The 22735-nt window shown below is 45.5% G+C and overlaps 1 protein-coding gene across 2 annotated transcripts in view; it reads right to left on the reverse strand.

Moving 5' to 3' along the window:
* The window catches only part of EDC4 (enhancer of mRNA decapping 4), a 32916-nt gene extending 11270 nt beyond the window's left edge, over positions 1-21646 (reverse strand). For both annotated transcript variants that reach the window (XM_082769857.1, XM_082769856.1), the window contains exons 1-19: positions 21535-21646; positions 17956-18112; positions 16717-16828; positions 16079-16178; positions 14583-14772; positions 13380-13527; positions 12760-12864; positions 11195-11304; positions 10567-10650; positions 9912-10007; positions 8803-8905; positions 8194-8374; positions 7020-7092; positions 6479-6570; positions 5605-5801; positions 4811-4899; positions 3941-4094; positions 2114-2577; positions 572-673 (exon numbers count right to left, since the gene is read on the reverse strand). In XM_082769857.1, coding sequence (XP_082625983.1) covers positions 572-673; positions 2114-2577; positions 3941-4094; positions 4811-4899; positions 5605-5801; positions 6479-6570; positions 7020-7092; positions 8194-8374; positions 8803-8905; positions 9912-10007; positions 10567-10650; positions 11195-11304; positions 12760-12864; positions 13380-13527; positions 14583-14772; positions 16079-16178; positions 16717-16828; positions 17956-18112; positions 21535-21613 — 2636 coding nt within the window. In that variant the 5' untranslated portion in view covers positions 21614-21646. The remainder of the gene's footprint in view (positions 1-571; positions 674-2113; positions 2578-3940; positions 4095-4810; positions 4900-5604; positions 5802-6478; positions 6571-7019; positions 7093-8193; positions 8375-8802; positions 8906-9911; positions 10008-10566; positions 10651-11194; positions 11305-12759; positions 12865-13379; positions 13528-14582; positions 14773-16078; positions 16179-16716; positions 16829-17955; positions 18113-21534) is intronic.
* Between the last annotated feature and the right edge of the window lie 1089 nt (positions 21647-22735).

Raw genomic sequence — 22735 nt, forward strand, 5'->3', positions numbered from 1 at the left:
TATTGCAGGAACCGAGGAGAATCAGAACGAGCCCAGGAATTGCATGAACCTCAGTACCTTGGAGTCTTTCAGCTGCTGACCAGCCATCCAATACAGACTCTGAATTAAAGCATAGATTATGAATGAACCCTCAGATGTCAAACAGGTCTGAGCTCACCAGGCACAGAGGACTTGCCCACGGAGCTTTAGGGTGGCTCATGAGGGAGAAAAGATGTCAGAAAGAAGAAACTGACTCCTACGATAACTTTGCTACCTTATCTAAGGCACAGGATTTACAAACTGCTCCCTTAGTAAGGTTACACTAGTAATTAAACAAAATTCGACCATGCTTTTAGGGGAAGCACAGCCAAACCCTCCCCTACAGACAGTAAATTGGACAGTGTCTGGAGGCCAATTGTGATCAATTGAAGTCACCAGAACATTACAGAAGCTGGACTGCATACACACAGTAAGTCAGGAGACAAAGCAAAGACATTCACCCCACACGTGAAGGCCTGCTGGGGACAGAAGCACGAATGCAGCCTGAACTGAGTCCATGCAGGGCGAGAGAGGGGGCTGAGCACTCTTGTACCTTTGTTCTGCACTAGCATCCTGGCTGTCATGCTGCAGCAGGTGGTAGCTGTGTCGATGATAGGAAGAGCTCTTGTGCTTTTCTTCAACTTCATCCCTTGGGCTAAAGAATAAAAAAAAAAAAAAAAAAAAAAAAAAAAAAGGAAGTCCCATCATTAAAGTCTCTTTCAGCTTGGTTGTTTGCTCACCCCACTTCTCATGGGAAATCCTGATAGAAGAAGTAAAAACCCAAACCCAACAACAATAAAACCAAAGCAAACCTATCTGCACAGATCCTGAGAGCAGCAAGTGTTGTTTAAAGGTACTGAATTTCTCCACATGTCTTTCAGGAGGCTGTAAGAGGACAAAGCAGCCCAGCTATGCTTCGGGCACTAACTATTAACATAATGTCCCAACAAATACCCATGCAAGAGAGGTAGATAATCCACTGCTTTGAACATAAACTGCACACACTCTTAAGCCACAAAGCAGGCCTATTTGAATTGATCATGCAGGATCTTTATATAGAAGTGAGCGCTTGTTACTTAACATATGCTGGTGGTTTAACTGAGCTACAATGTCAAAAAAAATCAAATTCATGCACAAGTGGAATATCTCAGAACCAAAGATACCAATCTGATATTCTTATATGAGAAACCCTGAAGAATACAAAGACAAATTCAAGACAATTCAAGACAAAGTGGGACTAAGCAGAGTTGTAAACTCCCACAGAATTACTTTCTGAACTTCAAATTATGAGCAAAAGCAAAAACACTGCATGGAGAGAGAGCCTCAGTGACTTCCGCACAGCCACCAGAATCGAGACTGTTTCCTAAAACAGCATCCTCAGCTGTGAGGGCTTTCTCTTGGTGACAAGGCTCTCATGGCACACACAGTCTTAGCCTAGAGAGACTCTGGAGGTGCTAGATGCATCTTGCTATTCCAGTCCAACTAGAAGATGGGGACACTAATTTTGCAGTGAATTCTAGCAGTGCTCCCAGCATAATGGTTTGCTTCCAGCGAGCAGAGGTGATTTTGCCCCATTCTACGTGCCTGTTCCACACAGGCATTGTAATTCATTTCCTCACTTTTATAAGTACTTTATTTATAACGCTGGCTGCACAAAGCCAATCATAGAGGAGGAATACAATTAACCTATAAATCCACCTGTCAATTATGTGCTATTTGATTCCTTTCAATAAGGACATGCAGGGAGATCACCCTGAGGTGAATTTAGCTTGAACCAGTTTTATTTCTAGAGGTAAGATACAAAAAAAAAGCCCTGCTCAAGTCTCTTCTGAGGTGAACACGAAGGCCAGTAAAGCAGACTTCACCTTAAGAGATCCTTCATTCTGAAAGGTGTGTAAGAGAGCACAAACTGTTAGAGCTGACCTAGGAAATTCAGGAGCAGCATATACACAGGAAGGCTGACTCATCTGATCCTTTAAGGAAAAGGAGGGATGAAAACTGTTCTAGTTTAATCACAGTGTAAAGAGCTTTTCACCAAGGCAGCAACTTGTGAAGTGTGAAGAAATTGCCCTAAGTAAGACACCCAAGTGATTACCTGTCTGCCATGCTGTTCCTAGTTTCTCTGGTTATGTCAGGAGCTGCTGGCCATGGCTGACCCACAACGCTGTCAGAACATGCATTTTCCTGAGTTAAAGCAGTCTCCAGTAACGACGGAGCATTCAGTCTGTCTACCTCCACTGGAGGCATGTCCAAGGAGTGGTGGCTATGCTCAGAATTGTGCCGGTTCCTCGGAGACAGCAAATGTAAGGCTGAGGCAGCAGATGCCATACTGTCTGCATGATGGTTGGGCTCCAGCACCTCCGCAGGGAGCCCAGATGGAGCAGCTGCGAAGCTGCGTTGCAAGGTCTCGGAAGCAATCTCTGGGATATCTTGGGACATGGCTGTGGAAGCAGAGGAAATGACATCTGGCGAACGCTCACGGGTGGGAGAAGCCTGGGGCACCACCAAGGGCTCCACTTCCTGCAGTTCCAGTGCTAGAGAAGAATTTCCTGGTGTGACCTGAATTAAAAAAAATTAAACAAAAACCTTCAGGGTAATGTGGAGACACCCCAAGACTCACCAGTTTCTTAAACCAGCCACTGTCAACCAGCTCTGGAAAAAGCCAGCTGTATCTTTTCTTCACATGACCCCTGTGCCCCCCCTTTGGTCAGCACACGGAGAAGGACTCCAATACTTGTAATGTGCTGCTTTTGCCCTGCAGTCTCATTTCTTCCACGTCTATCAGCTAAAGGCACAGAAATATTCACTGACCCTTCAGCACATAACCTTTCTCCAACCATCATTCTCCTTGACTTGCATGGAGGTGAATACAGAAATAGAGCCAGGAATTTAACTGCTTCTCAGCTGGACTAACAACATGTTTAATGTCAACGCTAGTTCGAACACACTTTCAAACAGAAATGCAAGACCAGCTCTACCTCCCTGCCCTGCTCCAGAACCTACTCTCTGGAAGAAATTAGTTTTAACACTTGTGAGAAACTAAGTTGTGTTTTTTGCAGTAGAGAACTAATTTTCTGTATTCCAAGGTAGTTGTACAGTCATAATAAGGAGAAATGCTAAGCAGGTAAGTGGACAGTAGAAGGCCTCACTGCTCCAAAATAAGGTGGAAGCTCGAGGAAAAACAGGATGAGCAGGGTGAGAACAGTAAAACAAAGATCACAAGTTCTCAAGACATAAGAAAGGAAGAAAAAGGAAAAGGGAGAAATTAAAAGGTTAAAAAAAAAGTAAAATTGTACATATATGGTATAGAGGAGCGTTGAGTGGCTTGTGAACCTGTAGTACTCTGTCAATGAGGAAACAGGGGAGGTGATCAGGTGGCAGGTAATAGGGACTAAAAGGTTATGATTTGTTTGCTATAACGCGCTCCTAATTGGCAGGACACCTGCCATTGCAATTTGTGAATAAAATAGCTTCACAGGAGATTCCATCTGAAGAAAATTTGAGATTTTTCTCACACAGTGAATGTCTCCAGGACTGAAAACATATTTCAATTTTAAGTTTGTCTTAATTTGTTTTACATCACACTTGGAAAGAAAAATTTAGGAATATGAAAAGATTACTTCACACCTGTAAGACCAACAAGGAGGAAGAAGCCTTTCCAGGTAGCACTGTCTCTGAACACAAAGGCTGACCATTTCTAACCATGGTGATAGCGACAGCACAAGCTAGAACTGTTTCTAGTTTTCAGAGACATGCTGACACTGAGGTCAAGTGCCATTAATACTGGTAAACCTGTCTGCAGGTCTGTGTCAGCAGCTGTGTTTTCCAAATGGCAGATGTTGGCCCTGTTAATATCCAAGTAAGTCTAATTTCAGCTTGTACAGGCCCACGGAGAAAGAAGGATCAGTATTTGGAGCCTTACTGGAACAGGTGCCTTTGGTGTTAGCTTGTCAGGGAGGCCCGGGATAAGAACTGAATGGCTCCTAGGACTGGTCTGGAGACTGCTGCTACTGCTGCTCAGCGTGAGGCTGGTGTCCAGCTGCATCTTGGGGCTCACAGTCAAGTCTTCTGATGGCCTGCAGAAAATAGACACAAGCAAATCAAGCAGGCCAACTTAACCATACAGGTCCGTATCAAATGCTCAAGGGGAAGAGACTGGATCCACAGGTCAATGGAAGAACCCAACTCCAAATTCACAAGTGTTCTCCAAGCCCTTCTCCTTTCCACCATGGTCAGATATTGCCTACCAAGTAGCAAATGCATCTCCCAGCCACCATACAATTGATTTTGAGGGGTTTATGATAGAAGGGACCTGTTACATCTTCAATTCATGCTGTACAGAGTTCAGGGAGAAACAGTGCACTACATCCTTGTCCATTTTCCAGCCCCGAGAAGTGAAGTTTTTCACTGTTATGCAGCCCAAGCCACCTCAATGCTAGTAAAATTTTCCTAACAGTCTCAATTATCTCCCTGCTCCTCAGTGGCTGCAGTGTTCTCTTACCTGTAAACAATGACAGCCCTTTGGGAGAAGCATGTAAAGCAACAACACTGAGATGCAATAAGAGAACCCCTGTGAGGCACAAATGAAACACTGTTGTTGGCACCCTGGAAAAACAACAGGCATGCTCCACGCTGCATCAGAGATGCAAACAGTTGTCCATACAGGGACTTCAGGACTTGGACCAGTTTCTAACTCCGGTAACAATCTCCTCTCCTACAGGATGCACCACAGTTCTGCCCCACACTGAAGAATAGTATTGGAATTGTATTATTTAATACATGCTCTATTTACCTGGACATAGAGGCATCAGTGACAGAAGTGCTACTCATGGCTGTGACTGCAGTCAGGGAACTGACGCTGCTGCCTGGAGATACGGTGATCTACAAGAAAATATACAGGGGTAAAATGTAACAGAATAACACAGCAACAGTACTCAACCTGAGATCACTGTCTCCAGAAGAACTCTTTGACAAGTCTTTGGCAAAGGCAGAAAAGACAAAAAAGACAAAACTCAATTTCTGCACGTTTCTACATGCTGCCCATCTTCACAAAAGCTCCTCCAGTACACACACAAACTGTGATGACAATCATGTGTCTGCTGTGTCAGGTTCAAAAAACTCACTGAGCTACCAGACTACCAAGTTGCAGATCTCATGCAAAACATTTACCTACCTGATCATTTTAGATGTGCATTCTCAGGGGATCCTGTCAGACAGGATGTGCAGGCATAGCACAGGCTGACAGGGTTTTCTGCCATTGTAGCTATCTCCCAACCCCAAACAATGTGTGTAAACCAGTAAGAGCAGTCTCCCAGCACAGATAGTTATCTAGCACACACATTTCTACACAACACAGCTACACCAGCAGTTCTGCACCTCAATACAGCACTGGCGACACAAGTATAGACCAACTAAGCAATTTAGACATGCCAACATGTCCTTATGCAGTTGGATTAAAAGCAGAGCAGTGAGTCAGTTTAGCCTATCTGCCTACCTCTAGCCCACCTGCCCAGAGAAAGTTCCCAAAAGCACCAAAATCCACACTTATCCCTTGCACCACCACCATCAGCACTCTCCTCTGGTTACCTGTTGAAGAGATGCACTCGGTGTCATGAATGCATCTGGAGTCATCAACTTTGGTTTGGCATCATTTGAGAGAGCAAGGAAGTCTGCTGGTACAGGCAGGTCAGCAATACGTCGCAAGTCTGGTTGAGAGCCATGAACAGATCCTTTTTCAGATCCCAGCCCTTCTGTGCCTAGATCGGCTATGTGGTCTGGAAAGGCTTCCAAGAGAGAAACAGAAATCAATTTACAGGAACTTCCCCAAAAGGTAAAGTTTTAATTCCACAAGGTATGAACTTCTGTCACTGCCAGCCATACCAGATTCCAGATTCTAAAGGAACGAGGAACAACCTTGCAACATACTAATCAAAGCTACGGCTTTGTTAAGGCAAACCTCTGTTCTGCTTACTCTTTGTATGCTAAAGAGTGGATGTTATTGGTCTTCGATAATGAGAGGTCCAACCCTCCTTTCTCCTCTGAACACAGTGCCAGTTTTAACGGCCACATCCCAGAATGGTGAATGAACCATTCACCAGAGCACGCCACACACAGCCCTGTCTCCTACCCCAAAGCTCCAGCGTCACTGTGATTTCTTTTGCCTGACAAGAGACAAACGTTGTGTTTCTGGAACCAGACCACCTAGGTAGGTGAACCCAAGTGTACACAAAGTGTTAGCACTCCTACCCTAACGTATCCCTATGCTCCGTACTCTCCCTGGGCTCTAACCAAGTGGTCCATCCTGAGAACCTTTTATACCATGACACTCTATTATGGAGAGACACCCAGAGCTGCCATAAGCCTACCAACCCACTTCTCCTGCCTCCCCACCCTTCTGCCAAGAAATCACAACTTTTAAAAACTCAGCAATACTGAAGATTGACCAAACAAAAACACTCACCAAATTCTTCATGAGAGCCATGGGAAGGCACAGATGTACCCATATCAGGACTATGGAGAGGCTGGAATCTAATCTGCACATCCTGTAGGGCCCTGAAAAATAAGAAAACAAAGGAAGCACCTCTGATTAGTTTAGAAATCACCGAGAGAAGTCTAAAGGTTAGAAAACTCTTAAGGGAACTGACTCCCTTGGAATATGCATTAGTGTTTTCAACCTGTGATGAAAGAAGCAGAAGCTGATCCCCATTCAGCTCTATCACCCAGTTCTGGCACTCAGAGCACGTGAGAGGTGCTTCCCAGGACTTACACACCAGCAGAACTCTCAAATCACTGTGTACTCATGGCAACAAAAATACTAGTTTGCCACGGCATCATGCTGGGCCCCTTCTTGGTAAGGACATATGGAATACACTAGAAGTTCCTAGGGGTCCAAGCAGCTTTTCTTATGAGCAAAAGAAATTGGTAAGCTAACAGCAGCTTAGCTCCTGCAGGTCAGTGTAGGATAAGGACCACTGCCCATGGTAGCTGCCAGGCATACTCACTTAGTGTGCACACAGAAGAGTTTTATCAGCACGCCTGCCGCTGACTCAACAGCCCCTGCTCCCTGAGCACCTTCTGAAAATAAGACAAAAAGTAAAACATGAAGTTGGACAGAAACAACAAACTACTATAAAAGCCATCAGAGCAGAGGACACAGCAGAGAACCAGCACAACACAGCTTCATCACTTCCCCACTTCAGAGGTAAATTCACCCTGTTAAGTGTATCCTGCACTCTTTTTACTTTCCAAAGTGAGAGCAATCAAATTCCCTCTAATAAAATCAAATAAGCCCCATGGAAGGCAAGAGTATACTTCACAAGGCAGAGTGGGGGAAGCTGAGGTCTGAAACTACCTGTTGACATGATTGGTTGGCTATATTTTAACAGACACACTAGCTTATATCATACAGAAGTTCACACTAGAGCATGACCCATCCTTCCTGGCTTGAATAACTGTAGCCTTGCAAAAACCTCCCATTAGATAGCACTGAAAACATTCAGCCACGATCTGTATCACTCTCACTGCTACGAAAGAAAGAGTCCAATTAGAAAGGAAAACTCCCCCAAAAGAGACTAAATTAAGCATTCCTATGCAAATTACCCTAATCATCTAAACACCAATCAGGGACATGAAGCTTCATCCACTTCTGCTCCTGACTTGCTAAACATATCAGTCATTTTTCTTTCTGTGTTTCAGAGCAGTATGCTTCTAGTATCAACACCATGAATTAACTCTTAATTATGTAGAACAGGCATATCACAGGGCTGTTCTGATAGTCCAGGAACCTTTCTAACATGCTAATATGCTGATGTTTTTCAAAGCATCTTTAAAAATTTTAATAACAACATTTTAATAACAAAAAGGTAGGTGGTCAGGAACAAGGTAACAGCAAAGAGATGCAGCAATCAAGGAATGCTTGCATGGGACAACTCTCCACGGACTTGGTCCCTTGTAACCCACCCCACCGTGCTATTCTGAAGTGCTCTAGCTGCTCAGATGCATTTCCTAGAGAGTAAAAGAATCACAGAATGGCTTGGGTTGGAAGGGACCTTAAAGATCATGCTGTCCACTAGATCAGGTTGCCCAGAAGAACCAACAAGCCTCTCACGAGAAAGCCAGAATCAGTCAAGAAAGACAACCTGATCAGACAGCAGACAAATTCTCTTTGTCACCTACCGACACTCAAGTTGTCATTTTCCTCTTCTGCTGGGAGCACTTCAGTGTGCCTTAACCGGCAGCGGCTCACTGCCTGGATGCCAAAGCTCAGGACTGGGTGGGTGAGGAGGAACTCTGAGATGGAGCTGAAGTAAGCTTTGCCTTCCTCTTGGTTCTGCATCAGCTCCATCACATACAAGACCTGGAACAATCAGAAATGGTAAATCACAGGGCTTTCAGAGCACAGCATTAGGACCTGAAAAAGATTTGAAAGCACAGGAAAAACACAAGGAATAAGGTCTGAGACATTTCAATCTGAAAGAGGACATCCCAGGGGACCACACTGCTATGTGAGTTAGTGTTGATCAGGAACTCAGTCCTGCTGTGCCAGACATAGGTTCCTTCAAATAAGTTTACTTTGGAGTGAGAAATAATCCTTAAGGCTCCTCAGGATTAATCAGCTGAATTGTCACCATCTGTCATTTTATACTGAAATAGCCGAGGCCAACCTCTGTGCATTTTTAGTTATTAACATGCAAAGCCTAGATATAGGCAGCAGAACCAGTCACAAAAAATGTTTCTTTTTCTGTCACTGATACCCACACAGCCAGCAAAAAATGAGCCACCTACTTTTCTCTGCACATCACTCAGTATCAGATACTCAGCGGAGAGGTCCAGGCAGACTTTCAGGCTGGGAAGAACACTCATGGAGCTGAAGATGTCAGGAGAAAAGCTAGATCCACAAACAAGATGGGAGGAGGTACAGAAAGTAAGTTATATTAGCACAACCACAACAATTCCTTTGAATTAGTTAAAATGCACCTTAATGAATTTACAGCACAATCACCACCCACTAAAACAAAAGGAAAATTGCCAGAAATCAGTGCTGACATCACAAGACCAGCAAAGGAGATCACAGAATAGAATCAAGTTATGGATTCTGAACGTTTATATGAAAAGTGACAGTTTGTCATTACCTAACATATGCCACAGTCATAGGAGGGTACGAGCCAACGCTACAGATTTAAGAACAAAAATCCACCAAACCAAAATAGGCTTTGGACTTCTGCAGTGTGGAACAGAAAAAGCAGCACTCAGCTGTACGCCACGTTCTTCTCATTTTAAGATGCCAATTCAGAAGGGGCTCTACATGTACATGTGATCATAGATGCCACAATCTACCAGCAAAAAAGTAAAATCAAAGAACAGTGCAAGCTGAGTGAAAGGATGGACTACGATATAATTTGAACTTCTGGACCTATATAGCTCAGCAAATAAGCCTCATAGAACTGCTTAAGCTCTGTTGACATAGTGGCTTCTCAATATTTAAATCAGAAAGAGTAATAGTAGGAAGAGATCCTAGATTGGTATCTAGTATTTTTACAGAAGAAATCACTCAGTGAGTGCAATTTGGAATTCCTCTCCTAGTGCTATAGCTATATGTACGCTTTACAGACCAAAGTGAAGATTATAGGTCTTGGTAACATGAATGAGAGTGCGTAAAAGGATGAGCCTCCCCTGCCTTACAGAAGTCCAACCTGACAGTCTACCACAGCCCTGATAGCTTCCAACAAACATCTAAGATCAGCAAAGGATGAGGTTCTAACTCAGGCTGGAGTAGACTCCACTGGAGATTAAGGTCACCTCTGCAAAGTAAGGATAGCTGGAAGTTGAGAGCTTTGTTACAATTTCTCAAAGAAAATCCAACCCTCCAGGGGAGTGAGCATATAAACACCTACCAGACAGTCTGCAGACACGTCCAAGACACAGTGCACCACATCTTCAGTTCTCTGTTCTGATCTGCTCCTGTGATGAGAAATCTCCAGAAAGGAACCCTGTAGACACAACAGAATTGGTCTTAATGAGCAACCACCTGTTCCATCAGGACACTTCACAGAAAAGTTCCTCACAAGCATGTCACAGCAAAGTTCCCAGAAAATCTTTGTTTGCAAGGCAGATTAGAAACCAGTATAGCTCTTGTAGATCTCAAGAATTATATGACCATAACTGATTGAAGAAAGAATTAAAAGAAAACCAGCTACTCAGCTGCTTTTTATATCAACTACAGTAGATATTTGAAAGACAAAAGGCCTTGCCTTTTGGCCAGGAAAAATTGACCATATCACAAACCCAAGAGGACCCATCAACTTGGAACTGTCACTACTTTCATGGAACTGACACTAGAATTAAGGTAACTTTAGGCTGTGCTCCAGGGCACTCCATCACTAGACTGAACTACACTTAACTACATCTTACTACAAAGATGACAGGACTTGCTCCTGCCACAAAGCAATATTTTTTACAAGTACAATGCAATTACAAGGAACTCTCCAAAGGCAGAGTTCAAAGGCACTACCTAATTCTGATATGCAAAATACAGGATTGGGGCCTTACTCTGGGTCTTGTTTTTTATGGTTGTCACAGAAGAGCAGGCAGGAAAGAGGCCTACCATCATGTGGTTTCCACTCATGGAGACACCTAGGAAAGAATCAGAGAAAACATCAAGTGTGCATGGAGTGGTAAATGAGGAAGCTAAAAAGTGGGATCTGACCACGTTTTCCCTTGTCCAAAGAGAGCACACCACGCTGCCACAGACAGTGACCAAAAAATAAAGTCACGTCCTGCTCTTTGGTATGGTATCTTAACAAACACACAATATGTAACAGATTTCAACATTGTGATGAACAGCTCAGAGCAGCTTTCTGCTTTGCAAAAGAGAATGACTTTTTTGCAAGAGAGAATAACTGGCTGACTTTGACTAAAACCTCCGCAAAGCACAAAATGCACGTTTTCAGACACAGCTCTTTGCTTTTTTCCTAAGTTCACCAAACTGTGAGCACATGTGATATTCAGTGATAAAACAGAACTCTTCACTAACAGGTTACTTTACATTCACCCTGCATTTTTATAGCATCCTGAGAATAACCACTGCAGGTGATCCTGTAACAAAACAATTATCAGAGAAAATGCAGCAGAGCTCCGCAGCACAGTAAGATCCTTCATTTTTTAATTCTCAAGTTACCTTGGCTCATCTTGCACCTCAATATAGATCTGCCAGAATTTGACAAAGCCATCATGACTTGCTGTGGCCAACACAGTTCCATCTGGAGAAAGCGCTCCCTCGCTCAGGTACTAAACCAAGGAGGAAAAAAAGACACAGAAAAGTAATTTTATAGCTCTTCAAGGAGAGAGAATACTCTTTTCACATAGGAGTTTGATTAACAAGCAGATAAAACATCGGCTTGTTCACAAGATCACAGTGATTTCTAACATATGTCTCACTAGACAACTTAAAACTTCCAAGAAAAACCGACAAGGACTTTTTTCTTGTAATAATAATCATTAACAATCCAAACAGCAAATTTAAGTGCAATAGATTATGCTGCTACTGTTCCCACCATTACTCATGTTATAAACAGAACTCACTTGGGATTTTCTGGTTTCTCACGAGCATTAAGTACTTTGTTTTATCTAGGTGATACAATTACTTTGTCATTAACCTGTTTAAGAAATTGATCCTTTTCAGTTGTCTTTTATATTCAAAATATCACCTTCTGAATGCTCAGCTTTAGGCCTTGTTCACTGTACTGACAGATACAACTACAATTATTAGGGGAATCATAGAAAAATAACAACGGGCTTAGTTTTCCCTTTCTCATCCAACAATAAACAACAGTGTTAGGTGTTCCATTTACCAGAATACGTAACAACAGAGTTCAAACACAGACCAGGCTGTCAAACAGGCTCTTGGAAATAGAGGTGTTTGTCCTGGTTTCAGCTAGGATAGAGTTACTTTTCCTCCTACTAGCTGGCAGGGTGCTATGTTTTGGATTAGGATGAGAAGTGTTGTAACACGCTGATGTTTTTTAATTGTTGCAGAGCAGTGCTTACGTTAAGGCAAGGACTTCTCAGCTTCTTGCTCTGTCCTGCCAGCAGGCAGGCTGGGGCTGCAGCAGGAGCTGGGAGGGGACAGACCCAGGACAGCTGACCCAAACTGGCCAAAGGAGTATTCCATACCATCTGGGGTCATGCTGAACAATTTATAGGGGTGTCTGGCTGGGGTAGATGGCGGCTGCTCGGGGTTAGGCTGGGCATCGGTCAGCGGGTGCTGAGCAACTGCATTGTGCATCACTTGTTTGTACATATTTTAGTAGTAGATTTTAGACAGATTAGTAGATTAGACAGATTTTCCTGTCTTAATAAACTGTCTTTATCTCAACCCACAGGCTTCACTTTCCCATTTCTCTCCTCCATCCCAGAGAGGGATGGTGAGTGAAGGGCAGCGGGGTGCTGAGCTGCCAGATGGGTTAAACCACAACAGTGTTTCAAGAACCATACTCAAAGCAAATGCCTACAAACCCACTCTGGCTCTTGAAAAAAAGGTTACTTACCACTAACTCATGCATGTAGCCAGTAGCAGGCTGTGGGTAATAGGCTGGATTGGTAAGAACCTATTTTTATTTTTTTTTAAACAGCAAAATGTCCTAAGAACTCCAGCTCCTGACACATTAAAACCCAAAGAGAACCTAAATGATGTGCAGTGATCACCTTTGCGACAGTAGTAAAGAAAATGAAATAGATTCATACCGTGCTGTGGCCTTTCACTACGATGAAGCCTTCTTTGATGTTAGGCACTTCCACTGGCCAGGAGCTGTTGTTTGTTCGGATAATGTCCAAATCCCATACCTCTGCCTGGAAAACAAACGTGCATACACATAGGCTTGTTTCCACAGGCATTGGTCTGACCCAGTTGAGAATTTCACATTTTTACCTGACATATCAGCCCAATGGCAACTATGTGACACAAACCTTCCTTTCCCCACCTGATTTGGCCATTAGATGCTTTCCTGACACCCAGCTGTACATAAATACTGCTGGTCAAAGTCATCGCTGCTGCTCACCAGCCCCTCCCCTGGCTACTGGCCAAGCCTGAATAAATGAATGATGCCTCTGGCCCTCCACATTGTTGCTAGTGGTCCTCACTATTTGGTGGTGAACAAAAGTTCTCATTTTCCTTCCTCCCGAGCCCCTGAGAAAGATCAGCACAACCTCTCCTCAGGTGAGAGGAATCCTGAATCTCATTACTGAAGGATCCCCAGCATGGACTAAGCAGAAGCCTTGACATCTCTAACCGTATGGACTCTTTATTAGATTCTCTCCCTCTAATGGTAATAAGGGTCAGTCTTTCAAAAGCAACATTTCCTTACCCTGTCCTCATGCAGCAATGCCAACGTTTGACTTCCCTCTTCACCATTCTCTTCATTATCATCTGGGATGAAAGGACACCAGATGATTCTCCGAGAGGTGTTCAGTGGGGTATTGTCAGGCCGCTTGATGTTCACCAAGATCTCCTCTCTGATCACCACAGTTAAGAAACAAAACTTTCTGGCTGTAACTGATACTCAGCAATAACCTATTCAGGTTTGCTCCTCTGGTAAATACTATTAAAAGTCAATTTTTTTTTTGGCTTACTGAGATTCAAAAAGAAATTAGGTACAAGTACTCTGCTAAAAGTAAAAGGCAGGCAACTTTTCTTCTCAGTTGAAAAGTAAAAGTAAGAAGTTAATAGTTCTCATAATTTTTTCTTGCAGACTGCAGACAGGAAAGTGATAAGCACAACGGGAGCAAATGCTGAACGTGCAGTCCATGCAACTGCTGATGGACAGATTAAATGATTTCAGCTAGCATTGCAACAACACAGAAAGACAGAAAACCTACCATATTGCCCCAGGCTGAGTGCTCTGGTCCATCCATACAAATCAGTTCTTAAACAACTACAACTTTGCTCCAGTTGCTATTGGAATGATTGCATACAATTAAAATTCAGAAGCCACAGCTTAACACACCACATCCCACAGACTGATGTGCTTCCCAAAAGCACTGAAAAGACACTCCTAGCATTTAAAAGAAAATTATTTGGGGCAATGAATCAAGCAGTAAAATACCACCAAAAGAACTAGAGTGACAGGTTTGGAAGGAAGTTACTGAGTGAGAGGATAGTATTGCATCTTCTTCCTCAGAAAAGTAACTGAGGTAAAGAGCTAGAACCAGAGAAATATGAGTAAAATACTTTGTCACATGGCTGAGCTGACACTGTCCATGTTTAAGGCCAGCAAGTACAGACACTAAAATCCTTCTGGACTACTTTTGCGGGGACCAGAAACTACTTTTTACTAGACCAGAGCACAGAGATGTCACCCCTACAATTTCAAGTTACAGCTTCAAGTGCAGAACACAGGCACAGGCTGATCAAACACTCATCTGATACTCTCTAGGATGGGCAGAACTATTGAATTCCCTCCTGCAAGCTGCTGTTCTGACAAGGCTATGAAAGAGGTTGCAATTCTGAGGCTGCATTCACATGTAACCCCTATAAAAACATTGATGCGAGGCTTGCTTCGACAAGATACTGGATTTTGTCTTTATCCATGGACAGGCGCCAGACAAAAAGGTTGCCAGCCTCATCCAGGCACGCCAGCTGGTTGGAGTTGAGATGAGCAAAAGCCAGGTCTGCCACGCCACCTGTGAATCCCTTCAGCAAGGTCCTCTCAGCAGTGCTGATGCTCAACACTCGCACCATGGCGGAGCCATTACTGGCAGCTGCAGAAAAGACAGAAGGAAGAAGTCACCATTTATTTATCTGAGCGGTTTCCCTGCAGGGCTGCCTTTGTCCCCCAGATGTTAACTTGTCATTTCCAGCATCCATTCTGCCATCAACTGGCAGCACAATGAAAAACAGAAAACCTATACCAGTAGACATCCCCTCTAATAAGCCCTTTCAAGACCCAGTATATGTGCAAAAACATTCACCAAATTTTTCAGCTTTGGTTCACAAAGGAACTACAGTAACAAAAGGGATTTTGCCTGCCTTGTAAGGGGCAGCTTAATTCCCAAGATCTTCTGTAGTGTTTCTTGAGTACCACAAGTTCTAAGATGCTCTGCTTAGAATGTAGCCAATCTCACGATTCTCATGAAAGACGCTTTCACTGAACAAAATACCTAAATCTTTATCCCAAAATGATTATGAAGCTACCAAACCTCCAAGATTCACCTTCTTTGACAACAAATTAATTTTAATGACAATTCCATTTTCAGTAACTGGACAAAAGGAGTCACTGAGAGGCAGGTAGCTCAAATACATCTCCAGTAAGGAGACGTAAAAAGCACAATCATTCACCTGGGAAAAAGCACCACTTTTTGGCTTGCGTGGCTGTAAAGAATGTGATTCACTGCATGCATATTCTAACCAAAGTTTTCAGCTTTTCCATTTCAGACAAATATCAGACAAATATGCAGACAGTCTTATGGAAACCATATTGTTTCTGCTTCTAACTGCCTAAGGCAGCCCTGGCAGATCACTCAGCTTTCCATACTTTTACCACACCCAAGTTTTCATACTTCAAAACAAATAAAAAATAAAAAAAAGAGGCAAGGCATCCTAAAAACACCTACTCTAGGATAACCTCAGCTAAGAAAAATGCAGAAGTGGAGTAGTGGCTTTCATAAAAGGCCGGAGAAACTGATGGGTGCTAGAACTGAGAAGAAAGGAAAGAGACAAGGGAGTCCCAAACACTGTGTGGGAGCAGAGACATTGCAGATGGGTAAGTGCTCGTTTGTTTCATATATTTTGTGAAACAATCTTTCCTTGTGTTGTCCTGCTTTTCTCTCCTTTCCTACTACAAAGCATACTGCATCCACACTGCTCTTTGCCTCCTCTAAATTTAGCCTTAAACTCAACTCTAAATTTATGCAAGCAAATCCACCACAAACATCTATCTGCTCAAATTACCATGGGGCTGCTTCTGTGCTTAGCGACAAAGAAGCTTGTTTGCTACAGAATTATTTCATTACACAAATAATTACACAAATCAACAGAAATCACATCCAAGACGAGCAGGTACCTCACCTCTAAGGGCATAAGCCAGGTAAGAGTTTGAAACAGCTATCAGATTGCCGTAATAGTATTTCTGCTCCCAGTCATATCTAGCAACAGGCTGTATTTTCACCTGCTCAAGAGAAAGGAAAAAAAAAATTGTGAGAAATGTCAGGAATAAACTTTTTCCTGGAACAAACTTGCCAAATATATGATTTCCTCTAGGAAAGGTCTGTAATGCTTAACCTTGAGCTCTTTGTGTTGTATTTTCTCTTTCTTCTTTGAGGAGAGGGGGAGTGAGAGAGCGGTTGTGGTGGAGCTCAGCTGCCCACCCAAGTAAAACCACCACACAGGGATAACACGGTAGAGTATTCATTTATGATCTGAGCTCCCTCCATTCATTGCATTTCAAGGAGCAAAATGATACAATATGGAATATTAGATTATTCCTGAGAATTAGAAGGTAACTTGGCCATGCTCTGCAATAACAATCAATTACAAGATTCTGCCTCAATTCTTTTCTCCTTGCTAAGCTCTCTGCCAAACTTCCACCCAACTACAAGCTTCTACAACACAGGAAAGAAGACAGTCATTTCTGTTTAAAATATTCAAGTGCTGAGCTGATGTAACTAAAAAGAATAGACAGAACTGTGCTTTCTCATGTTCCTTACCTTGTTACTTCCTCTGGCCTTACTTGTGATGCTGGAATCACTGCTGGCCACTATCTCCACATCTTTTGCCAATATTACTGTGCAAGTGGAGCTGTCATCACCAGAAAGGCAGCTTTTAAGAAAAAAACAGAGAAGAAAAGATGAGACAGGACTCCAAAGGAAGACAACAGAGGTCAGGTATTTGTTGTTCATATTGCTAACAGCAACACAGAAGGAATATCTGTGCATCTAGGAGGTTTGAGCTTATTTTACTTTCAATTTTACTTTCAATTTTACTTTCAGTTAAGAGTCTCCCTTCCCAGTATACCACAGGTTTGAGAGAGCCAAACACCTCGTTTATTGAGCTTAAAAACCTTCACTCTTCTTACAGCCCCTTAGCCTATTTGACTTGAGCACAGACCTAAATTTGGTTAAAGTAGCCTTAAAGTTGCTTACTATCCAACACCGTAAGGTGCAAAGAGACCAAAGCCAACCAGCTGAACCTCATCAACAGAGCATGTCGCTCATGGTTCTCAAAAAATTGCCTCTCAAAACTACAGAGAAAACCCAAATAAAAGGTATTCACAGGAGCTCTGATGTTAAGAAGAGTTAGTACACGAAGCCAATGATTATGCTAATTAGACTGATGTATGATAGCGGTTCTGGGTTTGGAATTACTCCCGTGACAAAGAACAAGCCCAAACTATTCTACATGCACATGTTCTCCTGCATATAGCAGGAAAAACAGTAAAACCTGGTGTGCTGTCCCAAACACACCAGTGCACACACACAACTCAGCAGAGATGGGAAGACATCTAGCTGAGGTGCAGCTGTTCTAAGTCACAGGGGGAGAAATACTCTGACAAGTGCAAAACTGGTGTAAGTTACCTCTCGGGTAACTTGGGTCCCTGCAGGAGTCTAGCTGGAATTCTACAAGAGAATGCTGAGTTTCAGCCCCAGCCCTGCTAACACACCTCCATCCTGACTTGCAGTGTCTGTTGTGTGTCCAGCCCTGCACTCCTTCTCCCTAAAAAGCTCTGTTGATATTATTCCTCAGCTCCTGAACAGCAAGGATGTCAGGCTGCGTGCCTCAGCATCCCAAACACCACAAAAGCTCGGACCAGCAGCTCTGACTCACAACCGTCAGCTGAACTCCATGTAAAACTTACCATCAGATCCCCAGCATGCTCGTCCAGGCCCAGCAGAACCAATTTTTAACCATTTTCTATTCACTCCCAGCCTTTTTTGAACAACACTTACATGACTTGCTTCTCCTGTAAGGCTCCCAGAGAAACGTTGCGATGCACCGGTTTCGCCAAGGAAGGTCCATCGCCGGCCACGATGGGATCAGGCACCAGCAGTCCGTTCAGGTCTCCATTGTAGGAATTTGATGGTCTCTGGTTCTCATTTACTGAACCTAGGAAAAAGCATTACCAACCATGCACAGTATCTGTTAAAATAAATAACTGTAAAACTGTGTAAAACACACTACCTTCAGATATATCAGGTTCTACTGATCTATCAGGGAGAATATGTTGAATTGGTTGGAAAAAGTGTTCTTCTCTAAAAAGGATGCGTAAGACCTCCCACGTAAGAAACCTGTATCACATACAAGAGTGAAGTCATAGGTCTGGTCTCACACAAGCACTTGCAGCAGACCAGAAAGACCAGTGAAAGAAGAAGGAAGTTGGGTTCAAGGAGCAAATATTCTTGCATTAGAACTAAGGTGATAATTTAGATTTCCTGTATCTCAGTCAGGTTCAGGGCCAAAGGGTTCTTGAGGTGTCATTTCTAACCCTCGTGCCTGAAGAGATCTCCGAAGTTCATCAAGCACGTACGGTGGTCAGCCACAGCACTTGGGGTTGGTTGGAAATAACACACTTGTTACTTTCCAAAACTGGCTTCTAAGACCTGACCTCAAAAGCCAGGTGTTCTGCTAACCCAGCTATGAAGCTGCGCAGCTGTGCCTCTGGGATTCCCACAATTCTCACTCGGTTTACTCCTCACACGGGAAGTCTGCAGCACTCAAGTTTTGTGCAAAGCAACCATTTGCTCTGATTTTCAGCTGTGCCTTCACGTATTTGGCCAAGAACAAGTTGCCTGGTGGCCTCCATGCCTTCTGAAGGCTTCCAGAAGGGGACAGACTTAGCAGAGGGGTGCAGGAGACTCTTCCCTCTACTATTAGCAAGGGAATAGCCAACAGTCCCCAATGGAGACCAAACCCCCTCCACCTTCACTTACACTTCAGCGCACACAAGTCAGAGCCACCTGTCTCAGCGACCTCCTTACTTGAAATTTTCACTGGTTTTAAAATCCGCAATTCTGCGCACCGTTGCCAGGAAACTGCTGCAAGCTCTTGTGAAATGGCTGCTCCCAGGACCAGGAGTGCCGCTGTTACTGGCACACGTAACAGACCTCTGCAACATCTCCTCCGAAAGCAAGGCGAGCTTTCTATGACCAACCAGATTTAATTGCTTTCATGCATCAGGATGAGTGCTGCTGTCTACAGATGCAATCGCAACTCCTGAACTTGCCAAAGGAATGTTTAAGAGCTGCCTGCTGAAGTCCACGGTCATTAAATCTGCAGCTACACCATGGCCACAAGAGGCCCGTGCAGCTACAGGGTGTCCCAGCGCAGAGACCACTCGGGCACCCACCTGGAGCAAACCTCAGTTTACCTGTGCTGCACTCACACAGCACGGGGAAACTTCAGGTCACCGAATGACATCTTGTGGCCACCCAGCCCACCTGTGCCACGCTTGCTGTTGCAGCATTTGGGCTGTGCCCACCACTGCTACAGCGTGTGGTGGGCGCTGGTCCAGCCGCAGCAGCTTCCACCTGCTGCAATTTATTCTTTGGGACCAAAAGCGGGACAGTAATCACACAGAAAAAGCACCCAGGCTGACAAAGTGAGACGACACATTGTTTCCTCTATGTGCAGCAAGAGGAACGGCTCACGTAAGTATCTCTGCTCTTCTGTGGACAGTAACAACAGCTCCATGGGAAAGGGAAGAAGAAAACACTCCACAGAGGCTGATGGAAACACCCCACAGCGGGACACTGAAGTGCAGGAATGTGCTCGGCCCATCTTAGTCTTGGAGGGAAGCAAGCGAGCAAAGGTGTGGCCTGCACACAGTCCTGAAGAGGAGGGAAGAGGCTCAGCGTTTAGCAAGTACATGAACAAAACCCAGTGTTAACGAGACTAGCACTGGCTTCAAAGAGAAACAATACCAGTTACGTTCATCATCTCTCTATAAGGCAGGAAAGAAGGAACAGAGTCAGGATACAGAATGCTTCCTGCTCCCACCAGCACCTTCAACAGGAGATGTTCCTTTACACCGAGCAGAGCACAGCCCTGATACCTGGCACACGAGCAGTAGGCACAGGTAGCACTCCTTCCCCCTTGCTGCAAGCACAACATCAGAAAAGGGCCGTGGCTGCCAAAGCAGCAAACGATGCACACCGAAACCCAGAGAAACCCACGTCAGGAGAATGTGTAGGGATTGTGGATGGTGTTTGCACGATCACCAAACCCCCAAAATCTACAGAAGTGTTGTGACAGTTATAAACTTTTTAGGGCAGGGAGTGATTCTTGTCATCTGCTGGGGCAGCACCCAGGATAACAAAACGCTGCTCAAGGCCACCTGTAGCCGGTCTGGCAGCACCTTCCTAGGGCTGACAGCCGTGGAGAACAGCTACACTGTTCTCTGCATGATGGGAAAACCTGCCACAGGGGGAGCAACAGAAACTGGAACTAGAGAGGACTTTGACCGCAGAAACTTTCCACTAGACAAGGCGTGATTCATGGAGCTGCTTCTATTCTCTTTCAGGATCCTTGAAAGCTTCCCTTTCTTCTGACACGCTAATAGGATGTTCTGAGGCTTTCAGCTGGCAAACACGTCTTCTCGCTTTTTACTTTATTTTGTCCTGTTCTTTCAAGTCTACACGCTACTTACCGCCTGGGCAGTGCTTCCTGCTAAGAACAACTGCTTGGTTACAGACCCACTTACTGCCTGCGTGCTCCTTTTCCTCTCAGCTGCTTTCTTATGCACTAGAGCTGACAGAGATGGAGAATGAGATGCAGGGGACAGGAGCGAATATGAAAGAAGAAGCATGGCAAGAAGTAAGGCATCCTCAGTAAATAACCCCTTTGCTTCTACCAGCAAGAAAAGCTGCTCCAGGGGAAACTCAAGCTTCTTTTCTCTCGTGGTGACAACTCCAACTGCCTCCCCCCAGCACCCGGTCCCCCACAGCCCTGCACCCAACCTCTCACCCCTGGGGCCGGGCAAAGCCAGCACAGGGGGCAGCTGCTGGGGAGTTAGCACAGCGGCACGGACAGCCTGGCTGCTGCCTCTGAGGACACCTGAGAGCTCAGCAGGAGCACAGCGTGGGCATCAGTGCCCCCAGACCCTTTGCTTCTGGGCAGAAGGCCCATCAGTTAAGCCTGGGTTTGCCTGAAGGGCTGCACCAGGCAGCGATTTTTGTGGCTGGCCCGACTTCCAGCAGCACGCAGCCCGCTGAAGGCGAGGCGGAGAGGCACAGGGAAGAGAAGAAACCCCATAAACGCCTCACGAAGCTGCCAGCTCGGGGCTCGGCCACCACACAAAGACACGGCTGAGGGGAGCGACCGCGGGCAGCCCGGGCACCCGGGAGGGGCGTTGAGGAGCCTGCAGGGAGGCTCCGGGGGGGAACCGGGCAGCAGGAGCCGGGCCAGGAGGCCCCAGAGGAGCGGCGCTGCCCGGCGGGCGGTGCCCGGAGCTCCCCGCGGGGCTCCCCGGAGGGGGCCGCGGCCTCTCCCGGAGGCGGCGGCGGCCTCAGGCGGCCGGGCCCGGCCCTCACCTCCCGGCCGGTCCAGCTTGAGGATGTCCCGCAGGTGCTGGGTCGCGTCCTCGATGTCGATGCTGTTGGAGGAGGCCATGGGGCCCGCACCGACACCGCCACAGCCGCGCTGCCCCGGCCCGCACCGCCCCCGCTTCCGCCTCCGGTCCTCGCCGCCAGGGCTCCGGTTGGAAAGCGCGGCCCGGCCGCCGCGTTCCGGGCGGGGCCGCAGCGCCTCAGCCCCGGCCTGGGCTCTGTGCTCAGCCCCCCACAGCCCCGTCTCCCCTCAGGGATATCTCCCCACAGCCCCATCTCTCCCCAGCCCCACGGTCAGAGCAACCCCGGGTCCTCCCCTCGCTTCCAGCAAGCTCAGTGTGCCCTCCAAGTGAATATCCTTGAGGGGAGCTTCCAGCACAATTTCCTCTATGCTGTGGCAAAAGACAACGCTGCTGGGTTTGAAACAGCAGCAAGGCAGCGCAGGGGTGTAAAAACATGCCACAGACCCAAAAGGGGTCTGACCCTAACGTCAGCTTTGCAGAAAGGCTCCTCCAAGGGAAACAGCAGAGCTGCCTGAGCACCCAGCTGCATGGGATGCAGTTGGGGAGCACAGCCCCAAGCTCTGCCGAGAGGTGTAAGGAATCACAGAATTTCTAGGTTGGAGGAGACCTCAAGATCATCGAGCCCAACCTCTGACCTAACGCTAACAGTCCTCCACTAAACCATATCCCTAAGCTCTACATCTAAACGTCTTTTAAAGACCTCCAGGGATGGTGACTCCACCACTCCCCTGTGCCAGCTTCCATCTCCTTGGAAAGCCTGAGCTCAGCCAGGCAGTGAAGTCCTCGAAAAACTGGGTCAAATGGCTTAGTCAGGACTGGAGGTAAAGCGTATGCGACTCTGCTCACATGCCACCTCGTGCTGGAAAGAGTAAAAACAATTTGGGAAGTCCCTTCGCTAGTGAAATGCTGCCACCTCCAGGGGTGGAGATATATGACAGCCAACCGTGTACAAAAAAAAATCCTGCACAGCAAATGCAGTACCAACTCCCAGCTCAAATTATAACAAAGGGATGGATACGAGAAGGGCAACACAGTGCACAAATGTGGCCAGGAGTTGAGAGCTGGATACAAACTCAAGGAGGACACTACAGGAGGTGTCATCATACATGACTGCCTATGAGGAAAAATGGTGATGCATGTCTGTCTTTGAGTAAAACACAGGC

The sequence above is a fragment of the Aythya marila genome (assembly GCF_965140915.1).
Source record: "Aythya marila genome assembly, chromosome: 12".
In the NCBI taxonomy this organism is placed as follows: domain Eukaryota; kingdom Metazoa; phylum Chordata; class Aves; order Anseriformes; family Anatidae; genus Aythya; species Aythya marila.